Genomic DNA, 20,854 nt, shown 5'->3' on the forward strand with positions numbered 1-20,854 from the left:
TGAACAGGTTCCGACTGTTCCAATTCTACCCTCAATCGAACGGTACGGACACGGAATGTGTCACATTCAAAATGTTCCCATTTGTACATGTACATTAATTCCATAAATCCCGAACGTGCGAAACTCACCAATCGAGCGACCCCATGGAAATAAAAATCAGAATGATATATTTTATTTATTATTAGAGGTTATATATTTCTATTTACATCATGAGTATTGTGACAGGTACTTTGTTACCAACCAAGTTATTAGTTACATAATTTCGTGCTTAGAGGTAGCTGTCTTGTTAGACAGCAGATTGTGAAACTACATTGTCAAACCAGCTAGCAGATTGTGAAACTACATCGTCAAACCAGCTAGCAGATTGTGAAACTATATCGTCAAACCAGCTAGCAGATTGTGAAACTATATTGTCAAACCAGCTAGCAGATTGTGAAACTATATCGTCAAATCAGCTAGCAGATTGTGAAACTATATTGTTATACCAGCTAGCAGATTGTGAAACTATATCGTCAAACCAACTAGCAGATTGTGAAACTATATTGTCAAACCAGCTAGCAGATTGTGAAACTACATTGTCAAACTAGCTAGCAGATTGTGAAACTATATTATCAAACCAGCTAGCAGATTGTGAAACTATATTGTCAAACTAGCTAGCAGATTGTGAAACTATTTTTTGATCATCACAGACATTGCTTCAGCAAGAAAAAGCTTTTGAAAGACAAGTGAGATGGTTATGGGAAATGGATTTAAGGAGCCGGTGATATGAGTTATAAGTCATACGATCAGGGTCTAGGGTGTTTGTTGTGGGAGGGGGAGGGGGTGGTGGTAATACCTTACAGTGTAATTTTAGACAAATCGGAGATGTTTGGATTAGAGCAGTTGCGATGATCTCTCAGTAACGTGGCCAATGAAGCGTTGGGGAAGGTAGGGTTGTAGACCTTCCTCCCTGTTAGTTTCGATTCTAAACATTAACACGAGCAGTCGACTTCATTTAAAGGTAGTGAAGGTACTCTAAGTAGTAATCAACACCGTAGTGTCTGTATATTATAATCGCTATATTCAACCTTAAAATAAAGTGGGCTGATCTTGTTTATGTGTCGATTCAGCCAGATGGGTAGTTTTTTGGATACACTATAATAATATATGCATATACATGTATGTAGTTATGTATATATGTTATGAATAATTGACCTAAATTACAAAACCATTAATAGAAATATCTAGAGGGTTTGGCCCATTCGGCATTGAGACATTCAGTCGGTGGTATAAAGTCGTCTGGGTTGGTGATCCCCTGTACTATGTCGTAGAAGTTGGTAGTGATGGTTTGAGTGATGTTCGAGTTGGCAATTACGACCTCTCTGATTGGATAACAATCTTTTAAACTGAACACTCCCAACCACATCTCTCCTGAAATAAAGAGACTGACATGTCAGTGATGAGAGACCCTGACAATCTGACATGCGAAAGTGTCGTTAAAGGAATACTACCTCTTTGAATGGACATAAAATTTAAAGTGTCAAACTTGGTCAATAAGTATATATATTCATCAGTTGGACTTACCAGGTGTCATGACTAAAGAATAGAATCTCTATATAATACAATATATCCATTAAATTAAATAATTATTCAAAATTACTTAGGTTAATGAATGAGAGATTCTGTTGTATAGTTATGACACCAGGTAAGTCCACTGATGAATACCGGTATACCTTTAAGCTGTGTACCTCGACATTAGAATTAAACTCACTGTCATAGAAACAGGAAAGGGACAAAGGCGTTATCTAACTCATTAGCCAAATAAAATAGACTGGTTCTGAATTGTGGGTCTATTCCTATGGAACTCTCAGAAAAACCACCATCCCAGTCAAACTACCCTGGCTCTAAATTCTCATTTTAAGGGATTGAAGGAGGTTTTCTTAAATTTTGATGTGTATCGAAGACACTGATAGCATCAGTCTAAGTGTTTGGTGACGTCACTAATCGCAAAGGGCCTTATGTGATAAAGCATGATTATTTTGCAATCATCAAACACTTAGTTTTATTAGAATTGCAGGAACCTCATACGTCTGACAAAAAATTGGAATCGTGCAAATTGATGCTTTCAGTGTCTCCGATACACAAATAAATTTAAGAAAACCTCTTTACAATCCCTTTAACCAAACAATATTTTAACTGTTAACGAGTTCTGTTCAAAAGTGTGAATCGTATTTCACGGATTAAAAACAGTTCACCAATCGAATGTCAAGAAGGACTGTACTTTGAACCACCTAGATTCTGATTGGTTGACGTTTTTAACCCGAGCGGGGTCAGTAATTTTTCTTAACAACAACAACAACATGAACAGTCGGCCATTTTTATGTATTTGTGGAAAATGATGAATTGTTAATATCTCTAGAGCAACTGGAACTATGAGTGGACAAGTTTGCAGACGAGGGATGATTCAGTAAGTTAAATCATTTTTACGTTGTCAGAATAGTAGAGCTACGTTTCGGAACAATATTCATACATAGTTTCAATGGAGAAATGGGGCAACTCCTCCCTTCCCTGTAGCGTTATTTATAAGCACGTGCACTCCAAGGATTGACCTCATTTCATAACAATTAGGGTGAAGGCAAATGAAATACAGATGGGTGTGGGGAATAACATAACAAAACATAAACTTAAAGGGATTGTAAAGAGGTTTTCTGAATTTTTATGTGTATCGAGTATACTGATAGCATCAATTTACACCATTCCAACTTTCAATCAAATGTCTGTGGTTCCTGCAATTCAAATGAAACTAAGTGTGTGATGACGTCACTAATAGCCAAGGCTCTTATGTGATCATGCATATTTTAGTTTTAGGGGAATTTTAAGAACCACAGACATCTGATCTAAAATTGGAATGGTGCAAATTTTTTACCTCATTACAGTTCAAAGTCAGTCTTGGGTTTAAGGTGTCCATTAAATACAAACCACAAATCAACAAAATTAATTTTACAAAAGATCTTTAATGAATTAATATCTAAATTTCATAGCCGATTTCGCCCATTTGGCATTCATACATTCAGTCGGTGGTATAAAGTCATCGGGGTTTGTAATTCCTTGGACGACGTCGTAGAAATTGGTCGTAACAGTGTCGGTGACGTTATCGTTTGAGACTATGACCATTGAAATAGGGTAGCAGTCTTTCATGCTGAATATACCTAAAAATGTTTCTCCTGCAACATATAAAACACGAAATTCACTATATTTAATTACTAAAGACCATACCCAATTCTCTCCCCCACCCCTAACAAACAAGTCTAGCGGTAGGTCTGCTAACTATTACTCAAAGTCGATTGTCAGTTTGTCACTGGTGTCCATTCCATACAACTGTCAAGGTAGGCACAACAAGGACATACAACAAAGGACGTGAGAACGAAGACAAGGGAGTGAGGATTGGAAATACATAAAATACCAAAATAATATTATAAGCTATATTGCCACTCAGAAAAGGAAAAGTTGACAAACCCATATGTCTTTGAAGGGATTGTAAAGAGGTTTTCTAAAAATTGTATGTGGATCGGGGACACTGATAGCATCAACTTGTACCATTCCAATTTTCAATCTGTGGTTCCTGCAATTCCACTAAAACTAAGTGTTTGATGACGTCACTAATCACAGAGGGCCTTATCTGATAAAGCATATTTTGCGATTAGTAACGTCATCAAACACTGAGTTTTAGTAGAACTGCGAGAACCACAGACGTCTGATTAAAAATTGGAATGGTGCAAATTGAATGGTGCAAATTGATGCTATCAGTGTCCCCGATACACATAAAAAAATTTAGAAAACCTCTTTACAATCCCTTTAACAACACCTTTCACAATTTTCTTGATCGGATTTCAAGATGATACTTACGTTGTCTGAATGGGATTCGATCAGACCATTCTTGAGCGTAAACCATTTCAGAGGGACCTCCAATAGAGAACTCGTTTTCAAAAGTGGCGTTTGGTGGAATGGCAAAGTTTCTCCATGGTCTGGGGATGGATTTGGTACAGGTTTTGGTTTTGAGATTATAATCGTACATGACGTTTTCGTTGTTGAGGATCAAAAATTCGTGAAATCTGAAAATGAAAAGTATTATGTTAATAGTGATTCGAACCCATAGCACCTAATCACCTAGCGGATGCTAGAGGTCAGGTACACCTTGTTGGGTTTTTTGGGTACACTCTGGCGTGTTCTCGGATATACCACGAAATATTCTCATGTACACCAGGGTGTGTTCTCAGACCCTCATATGTTCTCTGAAACTAAATTGATGTGTTTTCAGGTACACCCTGGTTTGTTCTCAGGTACAGTCTGATGCATTCTCAGGTCCATCCGGTGTGCTCCCAGATATTCCTGTTCTGTTCTGAGTATAGCTTGATGTGTTTTCGGGTACACCCTATTGTGTTCTCAGGTACAACCTGATGTGTTCTCAGGTACAACCTGTTCTGTTCTCAGGTACAACCTGTTGTGTTCTCAGGTACACCCTGATGTGTTCTCAGGTATTCCTGTTGTGTTCTCAGGTACACACCGATGTATTCTCGGGTACGACCTGTTGTGTTCTCAGGTACAACCTGTTGTGTTCTCAGGTATACCCTGATGTGTTCTCAGGTACACACCGATGTATTCTCGGGTACACCTAGTGTGTTCCCAGGTATTCCTGATGTGTTCTCTAGGTACAGCTTGATGTGTTCTCAGGTATACCCCGATGTGTCTCCTGGTATCACTATGACGTTATTAGGTGCTAAGGTGGTTACAAATGTATGTATTACTTACTGTCTGCCGGGGATGATGACATTTTCTTCTTCAAAAATAGCCTGTCGTTTGTTAATGGCGTCGTAGGCTATGAAATATCGGTTGAAGATATCGTCCTCATGGTTATATTGGTTAGCTCGGAACTAAAATAACATAATTTAAGAATTACAATAATAAGATATTTTCATTGTTAAAAAGTGCTCAGTGCATCAATTATAGAGCTATATAGAAATACCACTGTTAAAATAGTGCCCAGTGTATCAATTGTAGAGCTATATAGAAATACCGCTGTTAAAATAGTTCTCAATACATCAATTGTAGAGCGATATAGAAATACCACTGTTAAAATATCGCCTAATACATCAATTGTAGATCGATATAGAAATACCACTGTTCAAATAGTGCTCAATACATCAATTGTAGAGCGATATAGAAATACCACTGTTAAAATAGCGCTCAATACATCAATTGTAGAGCGATATAGAAATACCTCTGTTAAAATATCGCCTCAATACATCAATTGTAGAGCGATATAGAAATACTACTGTTAAAATAGTGCTCAATGCATCAATTGTAGAGCGATATCGAAATACAACTGTTAAGATAGTGCCCAACACACCAATTGTAGAGCGATATAGAAATACCTCTGTTAAAATAGTGCCCAATATATCAAATTGTGGAGCGATATAGAAATATTGAAACAGAACTTGAATCATGTTGTTACTCAGAGTTTCATGCTATGCAATCTTCAGACAACTGACCTTTTTCAGCCTGCGTTCCTACTGAAGTTGGACACTTCGAGACAAGTTCGGAACGTTAGTTTAGAGAAGTGTGCTAGGGGCATAAATGATGGAAAGCTGTTCAGTTAAATGCAAGTTACAACTTTTGGTTTTATTTGTTTAGGCTTTATCTCTGCTATGAATGGACCAGGATATTTTGTAATTATTATTTTTCAATTTGTTATGCCGAAGGTTTTTTGAGAGTTTTGTCACTGTTTTTGGTGATATTTTTCAGTTATTGAAGACTTGATTTGGAACGATCTAATTTGATGACAGTTCTACTTTTAAAGATTTTAAGATCGTGGTAATACTCAGATCTAAAAAATGGCAAATCAAATATTCTGTTAAGTAGTTTTGCTGTGAATAATTAGCGATTCCTCAATACAAGGCTGTGGTTTTATGGAAATAAAATGAATGGAGTTTTACGTCCTACTCTTCTGCACCTAATTTGACAACGCCATGCAGGGTGCAATGAGGGACCTTTTTCCAGGAGAGCGGCGTTAGCCTACTATATTTTGGCACACGGGGACCTCGGTTTATTGTTCCATCCGAACAACTTGACGCTTTTTTCCATGGCAGCTCCTCCGACAAGGAGAAACCGGGTTTAAAAATCGGGCCTCAACTTGTTCAATATGAATATAAGTTATCTAATTTTATCAGTAAATGTATCTCTATAGAAAATCTAACTTTGAAGTTTTCAGTATGTCATGTTATCTACGTTACTTTTATTTCATGAATGGGCAAGTTTTTGTTATCATTTGATCCAGCCAATAACCGATCGTTACTCGAATCTCGAAAGAGGTTGATGTACGATAATGTTCACTATTTTATACAGATTGTGTGTTATTTAGTTATGGTGGGGTACAAATAGCATTACCGTCTCCCCCGCCCCCTTTCTTTAAATCCTTTCAATTTTGACATTTTCTCTAAGGTTTTCCCTGCAATCTATTTTGCAAAGAACGACTTAAATCATAATTGTCCAATTTTTTTTTTGCTAGACTACAAAGCGCCTTATTACCTCGAATATATGTAATTAGTCTTCAGAATTACAGAAATGTACGAAAATCGCTCAATTCCTTAAAAAATATCTGAAACTAGGAATTTCCCAATTTCTATATAATGTTTTTTTCTATTCTATTTACATATACATATATTCTATATACCGAACAGTTTTATTTAAATATTCAAAAAATTAACCCAAGAATGACCACTGAGATGAAAACAATAATTAAACTCACCGTCATTTCCAAGGGGGTAATACACGGTGAGGGAAGCTGAGCCCAGGCCACGGTGGCCATAGCCAAAACAATTATAACAATCTTCATGGTAGTAATACAGGGCTCCCTCCAATACAAAATCTTACTATCAAAAGGGGTGGGTAACTACCGTACAGTTTAGTTTTATACCTTAGGTCATGTGATGAAGGTGCCACGTGCTACCCAGAACATCCCCCCATGTGATAAGAAACTGGTCCATTTTCTTTAATTTCATTTTGAAAATATCAATTATCATTATCGGGGACCGTTCACACGACTATATCAGGTTGGTTGTAATCTGAACGGGATGGGGTTTTTTTTCGTTTTCTGATATTTTTAGTCTCAGTGGTAATCTTACTAGATTTCTCCCAAATGTATTTGGTATTTTTAATAATTCAAAGCGTGGCGTGTAGAACATTTCTTGATGAATAATGAATTATGGGATATAGAAAAATTAAAGTAAAGGAAAATGACAGACTCTTTGGGTTTCGTTATATATCCCACAATTCCATATTTTATCTTGAAACTTGTTTAACATGACATGCTTTGATTGGTTAAAGATACAACTTTTGGGACAAGCGTTTGATAGAAACTGTTTAGATTACAATGTAGAATAAAAATATCATAAAACAAAAAAGATACAAAATTGTAAATATAATTTATATTAGATTGGTAGTCATTCGGATAAGATAAAATGAGAACAGATACAAAATCATGGTAGTTTTGCTTCAGGTAGTGCATGCGAAAAAAAACCCCGAATGACAGCAATTTACTAGATTGTGCTCTGATAAGATATAGAACGCTAAGATGTGAGAAACACAGAGAGTGGTTGAACCTAGTACATGGGCTCAATCCACTAGGGGGCTCAACCCGGAGTCTTTAACCTTCCGACAGTCCGACAGATCATTAACAGGCATTAAAATCATTGGCAGGGATCCCAACTAACTTAAGTCCACAGGCACCCAATAATCTTATTGTGTCACTGGTGAAAACCTCAAGCATAAAAAATCAATTGTAGACGGGGCTTTAGGAAAATTGATATAAAATCAAAGTCTAATCTAGAATAGTAGTAGAGCTGAACATATGAAGTGGTGTTCAATATCTTACGGATTGATGATAACAACTACAGAGTAGACTATAGATATAGATAACATTATTCAATTTGGTGTGCACTTTCATACGCCTTCGGTCAAAATTTGTGTAAACCATACTTCCAAAAACGATGTCTTGCTGATGGTTATTTATTGAAAACCGGTGGCGGCGTCAGCCTTTCGAGACAGGTGACAGAATGGCTCAATAGGGAGACAACACTGTCTAGGCTTAATTCAAAATGCGGCAACTTTGTGGAGGCGTCATAGTTACAAGCCTCTCATGGTGTGTCTAAAAATGATCTCCAAAAAAAAAACTCTCAAAAAATTGAATTGATATGATACAATTTAACTTATTTTTTGGGCCAAAAACTGTAAAAATTATATTTCAAATTTGTTAAAAAGTGGAGGGTACAGTTTGCGGTGCAAATGCCCTCGCTCCCCTATACCCCCACTGGCGTCCAAAGCATAAAGTGGGATAAAAATGGGCGAATTGGTCAATTCGGGAGATACGATGAAAAAAATATACTGTCATTAATTAATATTTCAAAATTCCATTGTTTTTCCCACAAACTTTTGCTCGAAAAACATTGATTACAACCACATGCCCGTAACGGATTGAAAGTTAAAGAGACATGTAGTCCTTTTATTTTACCAATCATAGCTAAGCTAATCAGTAATAGTGTTCACAGCTCACCATCGAAATTGGAGCCTTCAAATCCTTGTGTGTCCAGAATTATCTGAGTTTGAATATTAAAATGACGACTTGTCAATCTAAGATATTCTGTGATATATAGAAATAGTGAGTAAAATTTCTAGTTTGAAGTATTTTGAAAGGAATTAGGTTTTCGTACATTTCTAGTACTTCTGAAGACTATATTTATACATATATTCAAGACTAAAATCGACCCCCCAAAATGGCATACCTGTCTCGTTAATCATCCTGATCCCTGTTAAGAATTAAGAAACAACTTTTCAGGTAATATTAATAAATATTTTAGTTTTAATGCGGTCAAAAAAAAACGTCCTCATAGAAAACAATCGACACAACGTTATTTCTTTGTCTTTAAGGCATTATGACGTCATAATCAGTAACTTAACTGTTTCGACCAGATAAGTTGCGTTTTTCAAGTTTTCTTGAAGATTTTCGGAATATTTTAGAATATTTTCGCTATGCCGATACAAACCGTAAAAGTTCCTGTTGTTTTTGAGGTGGAGTTCAGCCCCGCATCGGAAGATATTGTTCCTTGCCTAGTTGGTTCGCTGAAAGAATTGGGAACATGGAACAGACTCAATGGTCTTGTGGCTAGGAAAATCGACGAAGTTTCAACGAAATGGACAGTGGAATTAGAGATTCCTCAGATGTCGTTCTTCTTCTTTAACTGGACGATGACGAAAAATGGGCATTTTTATGAAGAGGAGCCTATAGGATGCAGAAAAGCCAATGTCGGCGTTTTTGGAGGTGTCTTCAAATCCGAATACGGAGAAAGCTGGACCGAGTTCTCTTCATTTTGCGGATGCCATATTTCAATGAGCACTCATTATGTTCTGAATGTTGATGAACAGATCGTTGTGATGGGTTCTGGAAAGCTGCTTGGGAACTGGAAGACCTGGGTTCCTGCTGCCTTGGACGATCCTGTAACTTCTGTGTGGACAGCAAATTTTGAACTCGAGCAAGGAACAACAGAAGAGTTCAAGTGGGTCATTCTGAACCGACAAACTCGTGAGATACGACGATGGCAAGAAGAAGAAAATAGAATCATCAAGATTGAAACTGATCTAAAGAATAAAACTGTGTTTGTCCCTTGGGGTGGAAGATTTGTGAAGGAGGGGCTCATTATTCCGGATGTTACTGTTGGGGACTGGAGTGGTAAGTGGTTTTATTTTTGTCACGGGGTGACCCACTGTGCTCGCATCTTCTTAAAGCTTTCCAGTGACTTTTTTGTTTTATTTTTTTTATTTCCCCACACATGTTAGAAGTTAGAATAATATTTTGGATACCAGTGGCTCAACACCCATAGGAATTGGTTGAACCCAAGCAACCTTAAGTCCTTATTTCGGTTTTACATTGCGTTTTTTTTTTATTTCAGACTACCATCCTCAAAGTTTATCCAGATCATTCACAATCGACTGCATGATCGGATATGACGATGATGAAGCAGTAGAGATGAACAACTCTAACATGGAAGATACCAAACTTGCTTTAGAAATGGTGCCTAAAATACCATCAGCTGTAGGTTGCAGACAATATGTGGCACAAAAATTCTTGAAGGCCAACGAAGAACGAAACTTTTGCTTCATTATTGATACACTTGCTGGAGCGTTCGGTTTCAAAGAAGTCACACAATTTGATTTGAAACATCTGAGAAACTTGCTAGTTTTAAAGACATCTCCTGGACAAGTTCTGAAGGCATTCAATACAGAAAAACAGAACTTTTTTTGCTTCACTGTGGATTTGTCAGCTGAAGTCGTCTGTCTTAGAGAATTCATTGATGCTGATGTATTACAACTACAGCTAGCTAGTATAGCCGTTACTGGTCCATTTCCGGTGATAACTCCCTATATTGAAGAGGCGAAGAGGCAACTAATGTTACCGTCATCTCAAAACCTCCCAAGTCCAGAAGAGCCAAAAACATCTTTATTGTCTGTCAAGTGTTATTTCAACAACGATAGAACCATTGTCAGCAGAGTTCCCATTCTCGACGATGACACAGATCTGTTGGAAGTAGTTATCGGTCATGGTGAAAGTCTAGGCTTTGTAGACAAAGTTGCCTTTCTTGATGATGACTTTGATTTAGAAGACAGAGTTACAGTTCTTCAAGGAAGCTTTAACTCGACTGACAGAGTTACCGTTCATGATGGAAGTCTGGATTTAGAGGATAACGTTACTGTTTTTGGTGGAAGACAAGATCAGGACACTGTCAGAATGGAAAGGTGTCAGATGATGGAAATAACGTTTTCTGATGATATGGTTAGAAAGATTCAAAACAATCAAGGTAAGAATATGCCATTTATGTCAGAGAAGTTGAACATTAACTCAATTTCATTACAAATCGATGCCTATTAGTATGCCAACTGGACCACAAATAAAAAATTTAGGAGTCTACTTTGTAATAACATAATGTTTTCTCATACTTGCCTACTGACCGCTTACTTCGCTTTGGTTAAGTGTTAAAACTTATTGGGATTGAAAAGAGGTTTTCTCAATTAGTAACTTAGTTTTAGTGGAATAGCAGGGACCACAGACGTCTGATTGAAAATTGTAAATGGTGCAAATTGATGCTTTCAGTATCCCCGATACATATAATTGGTTGAATTATTTCATTAGATTTTTAATGAATAATTTGGGTCTTTTTTTCAGTAGTTGAAACCAATACAAAACAAGATTGGTCTGGACCAAGACAAGCTCTTTACAGTGTGTTTATTGGATTGACCAACTACTGTAGTCGTTTTGTATCTAAAAACTAAACTCAAACTATGTGTTTTATATGTAAAATCTGTGATATTTTATATTTTTTTCATTTATTTTTATGGGTATTTTCTTAGAAACATATTTTTTTGGATTATTTTGCTCTGTAATAAATGTATTGAGCACTATTTTAACAGTAACATTTCTTTATTCTCTATTTTATTTATTTATTCTATTTTTTTTTTTTTTATGTTTATTTTTTTTTTTTTTTTTGCATTGAGCACAATTTTTATATTATCTTTTATTTTATTTCATTATTTATTTATTTACAGCAAAGTTACTTACAGAGCAAAATATTTTATAAAAATATTAATATATTTTATAGAAATATTAATATATTTTATAGAAATATTAATATATTTTATAGAAATATTAACACATTTTATAGAAATATTAATATATTTGATAGAAATATTAAATATATTTGATAGAAATATTAAATATATTATATACAAATATTAATATATTTTACAGAAATATTAATACATTTTAGAGAAATATTAATACATTTTATAGAAATATTTTAGAGAAATATTGATATATTTTAGAGAAATATTAATATATTTTATAGAAATATTAACACATTTTATAGAAATATTAATATATTTTATAAAAATATTAATATATTTTAGAGAAATATTAATATATTTTATAGAAATATTAATATATTTTAGAGAAATATTAATATATTTTAGAGAAATATTAATATATTTTAGAGAAATATTAATATATTTTATAGAAATATTAATACATTTTATAGAAATATTAATATATTTTATAAGAATATTAATATATTTCATAAAAATATTTTAGAGAAATATTAATATATTTCATAGAAATATTAATTTATTTCATAGAAATATTAATATATTTTATAGACATATTAATATATTTTATAAGAATATTAATATATTTCATAAAAATATTTTAGAGAAATATTAATATATTTCATAGAAATATTAATTTATTTCATAGAAATATTAATATATTTTATAGACATATCAATATATTTTATAAAAATATTAATATATTTTATAGAAATATTAAAACAGAACTTGAATCATGTTATTACTAGTTTCACATATGCAGACAACTAACCTATTTTCAGTCTGTGTCTCTGTTGAGCACTGTTTTAACAGTGAAAATATTGTATAATTGTATACATAAAATTATTTTTTTGAAACTATATTATTATATGCAGTACTTTGAATAAACTTATTTTTAATTAATTTATCTGTTTCCTGCATTTGCTATCCCTTTATCCCCAGACCATTCTTCTATCCTCGGCAGAAACTTTTGCATAGCGTTGGCATAATTTTCTCGATAGGATGGTAGGCCAGGAGTTTTATTCAAAAAAGATTCAGGGTTAAATTACTGCATGGGTCGAGATATTTTCGGATTTTTCAACCAAGTTCCCCCCTTGGGACTGACATGGAAAAGCCTCTAGTCATTTCCCTCTTTGCACACTGCATGGCAGTCTTCATTAGCCCAATTAGGTGCAGAAAAGTAGGACGTAAACTCCATTTATTTTCTATTCCAGCTTCTGATAGCTATTTCAACAGTTGCCTGCTTGATAAGCCATCTGTCAAAATAGCTATCAGAGGCTGGTATAGAGACAGATATTCGATTTATTGTAGGCCGCCTAAACAAGGCTCTTGCATGAATAAAAAATTTAATTTAAAAGACAACATCCTGGATTTTTAAAATTTTTTATTTGACAGGGAAATATACAGACTCAAAGTGCCATAAGATAAAACATGAGAAGATCTTAACCCATCAACTGCTAAGTATAACATTGCAACTTGTAATTAAGAATATCTAATCATTTGAATGTGTTTACGGACTGGAAAATTGTGGGGAAAAAAATAGATTGTGCCTTGATTATCAAGTGTTAATTCATAACTTTATAACTTTTACAAAAATTGTCCTTTGCATGATTGTTACGAAATAGAAAACTTAGGATTTCAATGAAGTCAACATATGTTTTAGGACAAAAGTAAAATTTTTAAACAAAAACAACTATATAAATAACCAAATCTGGACAAACCTATATCTATGAACCTTCTAGTAAGCCAGAGTTACTTGCCCCTGCTGTCATGTGACATGATTGCCTCACAACACAAGAACAAAAAAAAACATGGCTGAATTTGAATTTAGCTATGTCACCTTTCAGAATCCGCCAACCTTACATAGGTGGCACTTGATTGGCGATGTCTGCTCAATCCTGGCCTCGATTAATTGGACAGAACCAGATTATGTTTCATTCAAAATATTCCTTAATCCTCCATTTTGAATTTTTTTTTTTCTGGCACAGGTGAAACGCATTCTGAACTCTGTTCCAATTGTTTCATTGAACCTCCAGTTGATTCCATGAATTCCAAACGTCCAGACCTCTCCAATTGAGTGGCCCCAGAGCAATAGATATAGGTTTATTTTGATTGTCAATACCCCAAATTATAATAACAAAAAAAAATCTTTTCAAATTATTCCCCTTGGCTGATTTGTGAAATATTTTGATTCATAAATTCTGATTTATATTTCAACTTAAAAAAAAAAAACATTTTGAGAAAAACCAAAGCTTGTAGTCAGAACATCACCCCTCTTGCATCCAATTTTTACTGGCTGATAGAGCTCACTTTAAAAAGGATTGTCAAGAAGTGTTTTGGGGACACTGATAGCATCAATTTGCCCCATTCCAATTTTCAATCTGACGGATAACATCGATTCACATCATTCCAATTTTTTGATCAGATGTCTGTGGTTCCTGCGATTCAACTAAAACTAAGTGTTTGATGATGTCACTCATCACAAAGGGCCTTGTGTGATTAAACATATTTGGTGATTAGTGACTTCATCAAACACTTAAGTTTAAGTGGAATTGCAGGAACCACTAACGTCTGAAGTGGAATGGTGCTAATCGATGTTATCAGTGTCCCTGATAAACATAAAAATATTTAAAAAACCTCTTTACAATCTCTTTAACAACTAAAGCTAAATATATGCATTATTGAAAAAAGGCATGAAGTTTTACAGATTAACAAGACATTTATTTTAACTCTGAAAACATGGAAAATTTCAGACTCAAACTTTACATTTTCAATCAAAAACTGACCACACGTTCCATTTTATTTCTGATAAGTGTTACTGAAGGCTGAAATTGAGCTCTATCACCTGGTTACGTAGAAATTTAGACTATAAGAATAGTTGTATAACAAATATTAGGTCTCAGTCATACAAAATGATATCAACAATGAAATGACATGATAATCTGGTATATCAACAAATAATATATAAATTACACTATCTAAAAAGACTGGATGTTAAAAACCTTGAAGACCATTGTAAACTGTTTGTTTTGACTCCTGTCCTAACAACTCCTTCAATGCTGAAAAAAATATAATTTAAAATTAAGAGCTTGCATGCAGGGGCATTTCCACAAAATGCCTGATGGAGAGCCCAAAATGTAGGTGTCAAAACCCTGGCTCAGGCTGCCTGAGATACTCAGAAGCCAACAGATTTCAGATGGCCTAAGATGAGTTTTTACTTTTCAGACCTTTCACAGGCCTTAGGGAAAGGTCACGGCCCAGTCGTCAAGGGCCATGCATCCAGGGATGCTACTCTTCAGTCTTCATGTAGCTTAGACTATCCAGTTCTTCAGACATACATATGGATGTGGTATCGTCACTGTTTAGGGCCAGACATTTAACTTTTGAGTTTCATTTGAAAAGTTTTATCAATACCAATTACCATGAAACTAAACTACAATCCCTTTAAACAATGAATGGAAATCTTTTGAGCTAAAAAGTGAAATCTATACAAACCTTGTCGTTGTTCTTCTGTTAAAGATCCTTTAGGAAATTCCACATCAAAAGTGATATATAAAGCTCCTTTTACGTTATTATTTTCATAATTTGGCATCCCTTCTCCTGATTTCCGTAATCTGGCACCAGGCCACGTAATTTTATCTCTAGATACATGAACCTGAAAAAAAAAAATAAATGGAGTTTAATTTCCTTTGGTTCTAACTTACTGAACTTAATTATTTGGTATGTTTCTTCATTAAAGGGACAAGTTCGCCATTTTCGGTGGTTGATTTGGGTCTTAAATATATGTAAATAGTCTTCAGTAGTACTAAAAGTGTACAAAAATGGCATAATTCCTTCAAAAATATCTCAAACTAGGAATAGCACTTCTTATTTTTATATAATTATGTCTTTTCTATGTAAAATATGGATGAGTCGTCTTTTTAACTTTCAATCTGCGATAGTTGTAGACACACATGGATTTGAAGGCTTAATTTTGGCGGTGAGCTGTGAACACTATTACTGATTAGCTTAGCTAAAAAGAAACGTTTCTGAGACTAAAGCATCCAGATAAAAGAATAAGCAAACCCTGCCTTACCCTATGATTATCTAAATGATTTATTTCCATTTCAAAACCCACCATGGCATCAACTAGACTTATTGTTACATTGGTATACAGATCATCTCCTCTTCTCTCAAACTTTTTATGTCTATAATAAATAAACATGACTTCAATAATACTTCAAAATAATTGACGTGATGATCTACAGATCCATATTTATTTATACAATCATCCTCAGTTACACCCTCCAAGACTGGGGGTACAAATAGGGGACAGACCGACTCGAAGGGGGCACAACTGTCGAGGCTGAGTTCAAAATGTTGCAACTCTTTGGAGGCATCATAGTTGCAAGCCTCTCATGGAGTGTCTGAGAGAGTTCTCCTCAGAAAATATTCGAAAATTGAATTGATTTAGCACATTTGATTTCTAACACATATTTCGGGGCAAAAACATATAAAAAATCATATTTTTAAATTTTTCAAAAGTAAAGTGGGCGTACAATAGGGGGTGCAAACTATTTTTCTAGGGGTCTAATAGAATTAGACTTACTTTGCCTGTTTTATTTTAAATTTCAAATCCCCAGGTTCACCATCTATATGAGGTTCTCCTAAAAAAAATAATACAAACCAATTAAAGGGACTAGTGCCTCATTTTGGGATGTTGATTTGGGTCTTGTATATATGTAAATAGTCTTCAGAAGTACTAGAAATGTACAAAATCGCATAATTTCTTCAAAACAACACTCAAATTAGGAATTTTGCTTTCTCATCGTGTAAAAATAAAATTGCTGTAACAGGTGATATAGGACTGACTCTTGATTCTTTGTAAGATCAAATTCAAGTTACAAGAGTACATAGATGATGTACGGTGTCCGGTGCGGTGTATGGAGCTGGATTATCGATACAGTAGAAAATAGTAGAAGTGCATCATGTCTGCATTGTGTCTGGACATGTACCTCATGTTTCCACTGGTTCTATTTTCTCCTGTAGCCATAATCCCCCATCGTACACCACACCAGACATCGTCTATTCGCTACTTCAATCAGACCATGGCAGTATTGTTATTTCTTATATCGTTATAAGAGGTTTCAAGCGGTCACCCACAATATAATATGTACATAGTCATACCTTCAGCAACAAAAGGATAAATTTGACCGTCTCTCATTCCCGGTTCAATCTCTATTTCTAATATTCTTTCTTCTGGTACAAATCTACACGAAAAAAACACAAAATTACAAATTTCAAACAAAAAAATATTGTCAATAAACACTTTTACATGCATTAATGTTAATCTTTTCTGTGGTATGTTTTGTTGAATTACAGAAGAAAATGCATTCGGCCATCCTTGAGAGTTTCCGCACAGCTGAATTTGTCTTGGTAATGAATGGTAAATTGTGTTTTGTCTTCTTGGGAGAGCAGTTATTTACGGGTAAATGGATTTTTTCCAGATTTTAAGGTAAGGAACGGATACACATTATACATGCTTGCGCATTATATTCGGAAATATACGGTAGTCCTAAACAACCAGCCTCTATATTAGATCCACAGCTCACAGCTCTTTAACTAAAAATCTCACAGCTCTTTAACTGAAAATCTCACAGCTCATGAACTGAAAATCTCATAGCTCTTGAACTGAAATCTCACCTAACATTGGGACACTCATCACAAACTTGCTGCTGACTCATCTGAAATCGACCAGGACCAAGCTGAGTTGTTACCATTTCATTTCTACAGTTACATTTCCTGGTACCTTTAGCTGGTTTAGCTACTGGTTTATATCTAATAACCTAAAATATACAACATGTTTTCATTTCAAATTCCTAATCTATAAACTCACCCTAGCAAGGACTCAAATACAGGTATGCCATTTTTGGGGATGATTTGGGTCATGTATATATGTAAATAGTCTTTAGAAGTACTAGAAATGTAAAAAAAATCGCACAATTCCTTCAAAAATCGTCATTTTAACATTCAAAAGCCAGTAATTTCGGACACACATGGATTTGAAGGCTCAAATTTCCACAGTGACCTGTGAACACTATTACTAATTGGCTTATCTAAAAATTTCCTGTTTCTGAGACTAAAGAACAAACAAATGGTGAACCTGTACCTTTAAGAAACTGAAAATGTGTACAGTATGATATATGATAAACTATAAATGGTTTGAAATGAACTCTTTTGGCCTACATTCTGCACATAAATGAAGGCTAGCAATACCGGCTTACCTCAACAAAATTCCCAGAATACAATTCCTCTAGAGTGACTTCCAGATCCATCAAGACATCCCCTCCTCGGGGTGTTTCCTGTTCCTGATTACCTCCAAAACCAAAACCAAAATCTCCAAAAAAGCTGAAAAAGAGATTGAAATAATTTACTTCCTCAAATTCAAATATGCTTTCTGACAGGGCTGGTGGTTTTTTATAACTCCTGACCGGGCATTCTAATATGTAACTAAAGATCTGTACACCAATCTTCATCAAGTTCATGAAAAATGCAAACAAATACATTGAAAATGTCCTAAAGATCAACATTACAGTCAGACACTTTGGAGCTCTAATCAGACATGACTGGCAAATACAGTTAAATCAACAGCCCTGCTGTCTAGACTGTCCCTATATCGCCTGTCAAGGAATAATGGTAACAAAAATTTGAGATAGAATAGCAGACCAGATGTTAGACCCAGACTTCCATACTGACCAGCATGAATACATTATGAGTTGGAGGCAGAGGAGGAGGGAATGGAATAAATCTTTTGAACAAGAAATTCATCCTGTTTAAAACTGGAGAAAAAAGGTTTACCTTGAAAATGGGTCTCCATGAGTATCACTTTTACTGAGTCCTTCTTCACCATGACGATCATAAATCTTTCTTTTATCAGCATCAGATAAAACCTACAATACACAACCAGTCATGAAATGAAGTTTCTATGTTGTGAATAGTTGCAAGACCATTTAATAAACAAGCAAACACTACAGGACAATATTCATACTGTTCTTTAAAGAGATTGTTTTCTAAATTTTGTATGTCCCTGTTATGCTGTTCTTTAAATAAACCAAGACTTTTAACTTCAGAGAGTCCACACTGTTTAAAAGACCAAAAAACTCTTATTACCTCATAGGCAGCTCCTAAATCCTGGAATCTTCTCTCGGCATCAGGATCATCTTTATTTTTATCAGGATGATGTTCTTTAGCTAGTTTACGATAAGCTCGTTTTATTTGATTTGTGTTAGCACTTTTAGAAACTCCCAATATAGAATAAAAATCACGGCTGAAAAAGAAACAGTACAAAATAATAGCCATTAGTGTCTCAGTCTAGACCAAATTATCATTCTGTGGCTATTATTTTTGTAAAAAGTCACTTTAGTTAGGGTCTAACAATAGCCCTCTTGAACTCGATGTCGTCTGCTCTAACCAATCATAAGGTAATAACTACCGAGTATTTCACTTTGAACAGTAAGCTGAGAAGGTGATTAGCCTAGTCAACTCATCTACCTGTCAACTTGGCAACAGTTAACTCGCCATTATGGAAAGGACGATGAAGGTTTCAAGATTTACTCACATTTTTGATTTGCATTGGAATGACTTATGACAAATTTTGATCTTCATAAAAGATTGACCGATTGACCCATTGAAATGACAGAATTAGAGATAATTCTCAGAAACATTTCATTGACATTGGCTTTTTACTTTACTTTAGCCCTAGTTTTCATTTTACTTTTTAAGTCTTTGCCAAGCTCATCATGTTAAAATCTAATCAAATGGAAGATCAACTTGGTAGAATCCGGGACATTGTTAGCAATCACTGAATAATCATCATGGACTTGATTGAGGTTATTGTTATAAAAATAAAGGATGCTCAGCTATCAACCAATGGGTGTCATCCACGCAACAAAAAAGCTGTCTGCTACAATTCCTTCGTGTAAATGTGAGTGAAAAAATGTCTAATTATGAATAAAAATTATCAAAAAGTTTCGTAAAGAAACTTTGATATCTCTTCTTGTCTAGATTAAATAATACACCTACCCAGCCAAAACCTGAACTGCCAAAATTAATATTTGAAGCACAAAAACAGAATTCCATGCGACGATCGACGCCATTTTCAAACTTCCTGCCACGGTAGGTTAAGATGCATTCTGGGGGAGTCCTTTTCTCGAAAACGTACCCAAAACAAACACACAAAATTAATAATTATAATAGTTAATCTATTTTGCTTTGATGAAATCTTGTTTAGCAATTTAGGAAAATTATTTTAAAATGTCATCTTTTTTTTCCAAATCGTAATGCATTATTTGACCAAAACCAACAATTTTCAATGAAGAGGTACATATTTGTATGGTCTAAGAGAGGAAATCAAAGAAAGACGAATTTTGTTGTTGTATGACAATCAAGACTAAATGTCGACAAAGAGGAATGACACTGTGACAAACAAGACTATCAGACCAATTTAGTTACTGTGTGACAATCAAGACTATTCATAAAGGGAGGCGACTCATATTAAACGAAGTTTATTGTTCTTTTTTTTAAATTTTGTCGCTTGACATGAGTCGATTAAATCGAATTTGGAATTTGTATTTTGTAAATATATGATTGTTTTTTATATTAATAAAGAAATTAAATTTTTGTCAAATCGGCAAGTTTTCGTTTCGGAAAATAAAATTCCATATTCAAAATGGCGCTGAAAAGTTGAAAACATCAATAATTTTTATTAAAACATTGATTTTTAATGTAATTAAGAAGTTTTGATGAAAATTGTTCAGCAATATGGCAGATTCAGGTATAAGAAACAAAATTTTATGTTCATCTGAGCTCGAATTGTGTGTGGTTTCTACTAATAGAGCTGAAGTCATGTCGATCAATTACATACAATGTTGTTATTGTTTTGATAGTAGTAATGATGATGATAATGATGATGATTAATCCATTGTTTTCGGGTACAGGCAGTCTGATAGGCCCACTACTCAGTACAATATGTAATTTTAACTGTATTACAGTATACCATTTGTGTTAGAATGTCTTTGGGTCCAAAGATGAAGCTCCTATTTAGAAGCAGAAACGACAGAATGTGAAACTGCAATTAGCCCAATTAGGATCAGAAATGAAGGACTCAAGCTGATACCATTACTAAAGACTA

General features: G+C 34.5%; 3 protein-coding genes across 3 annotated transcripts; 1 reads left to right on the top strand and 2 right to left on the bottom strand.

The window, feature by feature from the left end:
• Window positions 1-163: 163 nt before the first annotated feature.
• Window positions 164-6,909, bottom strand: LOTGIDRAFT_151437 (hypothetical protein). The gene is made up of 5 exons (XM_009049147.1): window positions 6,785-6,909; window positions 4,789-4,910; window positions 3,886-4,091; window positions 361-1,410; window positions 164-294 (listed from the first exon to the last, which is right to left on the bottom strand). The coding sequence occupies exons 1-4, from the start codon at window positions 6,869-6,871 to the stop codon at window positions 1,211-1,213; spliced, it is 615 nt and encodes a 204-aa protein (XP_009047395.1). The 5' UTR covers window positions 6,872-6,909; the 3' UTR covers window positions 164-294; window positions 361-1,210.
• Window positions 6,910-9,063: 2,154 nt separating this feature from the next.
• On the top strand, window positions 9,064-11,358 carry LOTGIDRAFT_172281 (hypothetical protein; the record flags this gene model as incomplete). The annotated part of the gene is made up of 3 exons (XM_009049148.1): window positions 9,064-9,760; window positions 9,981-10,886; window positions 11,252-11,358. 3 exons carry the CDS (start codon window positions 9,064-9,066, stop codon window positions 11,356-11,358), a joined length of 1,710 nt encoding a protein of 569 aa, XP_009047396.1.
• A 3,321-nt stretch (window positions 11,359-14,679) lies between these two features.
• On the bottom strand, window positions 14,680-19,023 carry LOTGIDRAFT_138864 (hypothetical protein; the record flags this gene model as incomplete). Its single annotated transcript, XM_009049149.1, has 9 exons — window positions 14,680-14,744; window positions 15,181-15,340; window positions 15,761-15,872; window positions 16,274-16,331; window positions 16,852-16,934; window positions 17,368-17,510; window positions 17,949-18,072; window positions 18,523-18,614; window positions 18,835-19,023. 9 exons carry the CDS (start codon window positions 19,021-19,023, stop codon window positions 14,680-14,682), a joined length of 1,026 nt encoding a protein of 341 aa, XP_009047397.1.
• Between the last annotated feature and the right edge of the window lie 1,831 nt (window positions 19,024-20,854).

This window comes from Lottia gigantea, assembly GCF_000327385.1.
Source record: "Lottia gigantea unplaced genomic scaffold LOTGIsca_130, whole genome shotgun sequence".
In the NCBI taxonomy this organism is placed as follows: domain Eukaryota; kingdom Metazoa; phylum Mollusca; class Gastropoda; family Lottiidae; genus Lottia; species Lottia gigantea.

Coding starts and splice junctions, on each gene's coding strand:
- LOTGIDRAFT_151437 (XM_009049147.1), bottom strand. CDS start 6,871: ATGAAGATTGTTATAATTGTTTTGGCTATGGCCACCGTGGCCTGGGCT. Junction 4,911..6,784: donor TTACCCCCTTGGAAATGACG/GTGAGTTTAATT, acceptor ATGTTATTTTAG/TTCCGAGCTAACCAATATAA. Junction 4,092..4,788: donor GTCATCATCCCCGGCAGACA/GTAAGTAATACA, acceptor TTTCATTTTCAG/ATTTCACGAATTTTTGATCC.